This window comes from Phalaenopsis equestris, unplaced genomic scaffold (genome assembly GCF_001263595.1).
Source record: "Phalaenopsis equestris unplaced genomic scaffold, ASM126359v1 Scaffold000002, whole genome shotgun sequence".
Lineage (NCBI taxonomy): Eukaryota > Viridiplantae > Streptophyta > Magnoliopsida > Asparagales > Orchidaceae > Phalaenopsis > Phalaenopsis equestris.
This window is the reverse complement of record NW_018164444.1, coordinates 65,727,209-65,733,448: the sequence shown is the minus strand read 5'-3', so window position 1 is coordinate 65,733,448 and position 6,240 is coordinate 65,727,209. Positions and strand designations below refer to the sequence as shown.

The 6,240-nt window shown below is 34.7% G+C and overlaps 1 protein-coding gene across 1 annotated transcript; it reads right to left on the bottom strand.

The window, feature by feature from the left end:
* Positions 1-1,426: 1,426 nt before the first annotated feature.
* LOC110039323 (caffeic acid 3-O-methyltransferase-like) lies at positions 1,427-5,808 on the bottom strand. Its single transcript, XM_020744352.1, has 4 exons — positions 5,310-5,808; positions 4,716-5,026; positions 4,435-4,499; positions 1,427-1,799 (listed from the first exon to the last, which is right to left on the bottom strand). The coding sequence occupies exons 1-4, from the start codon at positions 5,690-5,692 to the stop codon at positions 1,506-1,508; spliced, it is 1,053 nt and encodes a 350-aa protein (XP_020600011.1). The 5' UTR covers positions 5,693-5,808; the 3' UTR covers positions 1,427-1,505.
* Positions 5,809-6,240: the final 432 nt, after the last annotated feature.

Below are 6,240 nucleotides of genomic sequence, written 5' to 3'. Positions count from 1 at the left end.
TTTAGAGATTAGTATAATACAATTTAATGGCTCTGAAGTCTGAATCTTACTATGATTAGAAATCTAGTTAGAATATTTTTAGATAATTTTTTTAAAATGATAAGTCAATTATTTATTGGTATCTCATCAAAGAATTTTCATTATCGACATAAATTTCAGGACATAGCATCAATCTTAGAATATTTTTTTTAGAATAACAACACTCAAACCTTGATTAAAAGTGATACATAACTTCAATTTCAGGAAACTTACAGTCAAGCTGACCAGCTCGATGAACCCAATGATACTAAAGTTAGTCCAATCCAAGTAAATCAAGCTCAGATCAAGCGTTTAACTCACTTTTAGAAGCTTTCACTTCATAATTAGAATGTCAAATGAATTCTAAATCTGACATGTTTATAATCAAATTGAGTGTCTTGAAAAGATAAATCCAATGAGCCCAAGATCACTTAATTTTGACATCATTAAGGCAAAATGTCAGTAGAATATTATTTGATTGAGGCAACCTTCTCCTGTCATCTAATTAGAGTGCTCTAGATTCATTTCTTATCTTTAACCAAGAGTCTTTAAATAGAGCTCTACCCTTCTTGAGAGAGGACCTAGATAAAGAGCCAAAAGTAGATTGGTGATTAGAGAATGAGTTGAAGCTCAGAATCACTTATGCACCAAGGATTCGACGAATTCTTACCGCTCCTGTAGTCGTCCACCATTGACCACCACCCACCGCCCATTATATGCTTCCCTCTACTATCAATCACTATTGGTAACCACCTATTCCTTGCATATAAGTCTCTTGTAGAATGACCATGTGCACTATAGAATCTCTGTGTGTGTTGTAGAACAATGAAGCATCTGATGGAGCAAATACATCATCTAGTGCACCATACGACGACACGCCTTGAAAACAGTGTAATGACGGTGTAACAATGCATTCTAATAACGCTAACTTTATTCGGACTCCTAAGGCTCTTTCCTTGCACCCCACCATCAGGACTTACTTAATCAACTACGACTTATGTGGTCCACGGCTGCAAAATCCTGATTTTGAGCTTTATGGCCTACGAACGTTATCACCGCTTAGCACTATGACCTATGTGACTATCTTCCACCTGTGTAGTTTACAGCTTGAGCATCTCCCGACTCTGGCCAATACAGCCTGTGTGTTTTATCGTAGTTCACCACTACAGTCTATGTGACCAACTACGGCCTACCGGGTCCACAGCTTGTGTAGCTTCTGTCTTCGGGCACTGCACCCTGTTGTTTTTTCCCCTTTCAATGGTTTTTCACATAAAAAAATCGAGGTGTCGCCTACTGCTTACTTCTCTTTAATTCCCTCAGTGTGTGCCGATTTATCATGCAATGCTCAGACTATAAATAATCAATACTTGATCGTCACGAATTTTCCAGCACACATCACATATAATAATTCAATAAAAAGAAAATATGATGACAATATTTAAAGATCAAACAACATAATTTATTTAATTAGATTATTAAAAGTACAATCATTTTACAAACTCCATCACATAATGGTTTAATACTTTGCATGCGATTTTGAACTCAGAGAAATTTGCTTTTTTAGCTAACGATCGATACTCTTTCTCAGTACGCTCTTTTGCATCAGCAATAGTCATCATGATTAAATTCATGGCATAACTATGTTGCACAACGATATTTTCTTCAATAATCTCTGGAAGAATTTGTTCCACAATGATCACTTTTCCAAAAGTTGGCAATGCGCCCCAACAGTTCTTCAAAATTTTAAGGCATTCCTCATCATTCCAATCATGAAGAATCCACTGCAGTAAAACACATTAAGAATTCCATATGCAGTTAAGACAAGTTAGAGAATTCAAAAACATTTTAAGAAAATACAAACATCAAGTTAAATTTTGTTTGTATTCACAAAGAAAAAATCATTAAAATTCAGTGGTTAAAAGTTTAAGAAATATGACCATAATTTTTTTTTATCTCTAATTATATGTTTTATGTAGGATTGCAAATGAGCCAATGCACTTGATGAACAACTTGAACTCGGCTCGATTAAGGCTCTATCATGTTTGTTCAAATTGATAAACAAACAAGCTTGAACAATTTTTAAAAACTCGATGCTTAAATGAACTAAACATGAACATAGTTAAACTTCTTTAATTTATGTTCATGAATTCAGCAAGTGACTTGATAAATACTAGATATTAAATTTGAAGATAGCTCGTATGATATAAAATGATATATTATTTAAATGAAATTTAATTAAATAAAATATTAACTCATTTGTTGATAGCTCGATGATTGCTTATGTCATATATGATATATAAATACTTGATACAAAGTTTCTGTAGGTTTTAAAGTTGTCATTTTCAGTTGTTCGGAATGATTTAGGTTAAATCATACTTAATGCTACACAAATTATTCTATCAAATATCTCCTAAGTGAAGGATTTAGGGCACAATGTAGCAGAAATGAGATTTAAGATATTGTCGGATTTAGAGTTTTTAATCAATAAATTAATAGTTGCGATCAAATTTGTAAAATTATTTTACTAAATTTCTTTGTAAGAAAATTTTCATACTCGTTTGAATTTTTTGCTCGTTCATTAACTTGTTTAAATACTTGTTCATTTGTCATAAACAAATCAATAATAAATCAAGTCCAAACATTTAAAATTTTAAGCAATTCAAACTTGACAATATTTGAAAGCTCGACATAAGCTCAAGTCGAACATGAACAACTTAAAATTATACCAGGTCAAGTTAGAACTATGATATATGGTACATCTCCAACAAATCTCTATCATTCGACACAAACCTCAAGGCATGAAACGGATCTCGAGACTATTTTGAGCAATGAGTGTTGAAATCTTGATAAAAATTTATCCAAATCTTCAATTTCAGCAAACTTATAGTCAAACTGACTAGCTCGATGAGACGAACCAAATGATATAAAAACTAGTCCATTCCGAGTCAAATCAAGCTCGGATCAAATCATTAAATATCACTGCAATAAATCATTCTTAGAAGATTTACGACACATTTGGAAGGTCGAACATATGTCAAATATGATGAGTTCATAGTCAAATCGAGCATCTCAGCAAGGCGAATCTAACGAGCCCAAGATTGCTCAATTTCAACTTCGTTAAGGCACTCAAATGTCCATCAAACATCGTCTGATCGAATGAAACTCGACGGACCGTCCGATCAAAATGGCTCATATTCCTGGAATAATTGCACCGAGAATACTATAAATATAGCCCCACCCATCTCATGAAAAAAAAGACTTAAAGCTTGAGAGAGAACTTGAAGTTTTGAGATTGAGCTGAAGCCCAGCACCATTCCTGTCATTATCGATCGCCGTCAGCCACCGCCGACCACCGCCGACCGACGCTAACCATCGACGACCACCACCAACTATCGTCAACACCCGCCGATCACTGTCAACCACCATCGTCCACCGTTGACCGCCGCTAACCACTGTTGACCACCGCCAACTGTCATCGACACCTGACGATTGTCGTCGACCACCGCCGACTGTCGTCGACACCCGTTGATCAGCATTGACCACCATTGACTGCCATCTTTAACCACTAATCGTCGTCGAGCACTATTAATCGTCGTCTGTCGTCGCTGACCGTCATTGATTGCAATCCATCACTGTTGTCCGCCACTTACCAGAAGCTGTTAGTCGATGTTGTAACTTGAAAAATCAAGTTACCCTTTCCCGTCTGTGGGACAAGAGATTTCTGCAATCATCAACATATAGTGGATTCTTACAACTGAGTCTGACCCCATTATTTTTTCCCTTTATCGGTTTTTCCACATAAAAACATATGATGTCATTATTGCTTATTTTTTTTCAGCTGAGTGTGTGTTGAATTCTCGTATAACACTAAGACGATGAACCATTACTCCACCACCGTAAATTTTCTAGCACGCATCAATATACTCTGCTCGATTATAGCCCTAGTTTTATGAATTTATTTATTCAGTGTTGTAAGTCTAAAAATACTCGTTGTGCTTAAAGAATCATTTTGCATAGAAGATCAATCAAATTTTTTTATTTGATTTTAGAAATTCAATAAGTCACAAAGTTGATTTTTAAAATGGTAGATTGATGTCAAACACTCTTCATCAACATAGATATTTTGCTTTAAGAACAATAAAAAATGAGTTAAGTGTGTCTTTTACACCTTTGTTTCCATTATGATTATTTTATTTTTATGTAGATTTTTTATAGTTAAATTTAAGTTGTTTATATATGAAATATTATATCACATCCCAAAGATATTTGTTGGACTTCAGTTTGATATAATAAAGCAAGTTAAAATTATTAATAGTCGATTTTTACTATTTTGGATTGTTTTATAATTGATGTTTAAAATTCTCTCTTTTAAAAATTTTATTAAAAACGGTAATATATTATTAAGAGTTTAAATACCTTTAATAAAATAGTCCCTCCACTTGGAATCATGATAAACATGTCCCCACCAACATGTTGCACACCTAAAGATTATAGGCATAAATCAAGTAATGAGTATTTTCAATAAATATGAAATGAGTTACATTGCAGAAATTTCAAAGACAAGAACTTTATAGAATATTAAGCATGTGCACATACTTATGATATATTATTTGGCCTAGTTATCTCACTAATAACAATCAATGGTTAGGTTATCAGCATCTAATTAGAAGCCACAATAGTAGTTACAAGCCACCTACCTGGAAAAGATGGTGCCTCAGAAACAACATGAGGTAGATCAAAGTTAATTCCTTTAATATAAGGATATTTAGAGATGATCATTTTCAATGAAGTTCCATTTCCACCGCCAACATCGACGAGCTCTTTTACTTGCTTTAGACCACCATACTCTTCAACAAGCTTTTCTATCACCATATTGCTACTGCTTGCCATGCCTTTATTAAATAACTCACAAAAACTTGGGTTCTTAGCCATGTACTCAAATAAGGTTAAGCCATGAGTTCTTTTGAATGGATTCACTCCCTCTTGCACTGCTTCCTTCAAATGATCCCTGTCAAAAACATCAATGGAAACGTACCATGAACTCATTTTGCATTTCATAGGTCCTTCACAAATAAACACTTATATTTATAAAATCTTGATGTAACAGACGAAGGAGAATTGAATGGAGAAGCAGGAAGGGGCTGAAATTCAAGATCTCAAAGTTAGAAGTGGATGTATGAACATTTTGGCCCAGACTACACTTTTACATAAAACTTCTAGACAAATACAAAAACAAACACAATATTATGATTTATATAAAATTACATGGAACATAAATGAAAATCATATACCAGCTATCTATAAAAGCCTTTTGATTAGCCACGAGCATGAGAGGAGCTAAAGATGCCCCATGATTGTTCTTAGTTAGGAGCCTGCTTACTGGTGTGAGCCCATATTGCTTCAACGAGGAATTAGTAGTGCAGGTGAGGAGGGAATGAGTAGCAAGATATCCCAATATGGGTTCTAGCATGATTGCAGCTTTTTCATGCCGACATTCCGGCAGGTTTCCGGCAATCTCGACGGCAGTCAGCTGGGAGTTAGGACCTGCCATGGCCAATATGTCAAAGATGCCGAGATCAAACGCTGCCTTCACTGCGCTGCAAAAAATATTGGAGACGCAGAGTTGCATGGCGGCAGCAAAGGCTTCATCCTCCTTAGTTGTAATGTTTCTCATTTTTGTTTTGTTTAATTTTGGAGATAGGAAGGAGAGGTCTGGCTTGAATTATATGGTTAGCTCCTCTGCTACTTTTCGAATTATAAGAGTTTTTTGTAAAATTAGATGGGGAGATATGCCCTGTTTTTTGAAAAAAGATTAATATTCATGAGCCATGATGATAATGTAGGGGATGATTGGTAAGAGCGTAAGCGATTACGTAATCAGAGAATAAAATATAGCCCAGTTCAGAACTAGTGATCCACGACCGTATGCGATTCCGAATTTATGTGAAAGCCATGAAATTAAAAATTGATATCAGAATTTAGAGATTCAAAATCTTTAAATTGTGTTATTCGAGATATAGTAATTCTCAGTGAAAGAAAAAAAAAATCGTGCGAAAGTCTTGGTAAAGAAATATGAAATAAAACAAATGGGAAAAAAAGAGGCTTTTTGAGAAGAAGCTTGAGGTGAGCATCTAATCAAAAAAATGGTATCTGAGTCTCCATAAATTAATAAAACTGAAAAGCTACCTAAATATAATCAACATGTCCCCTGACGGGGGGTCA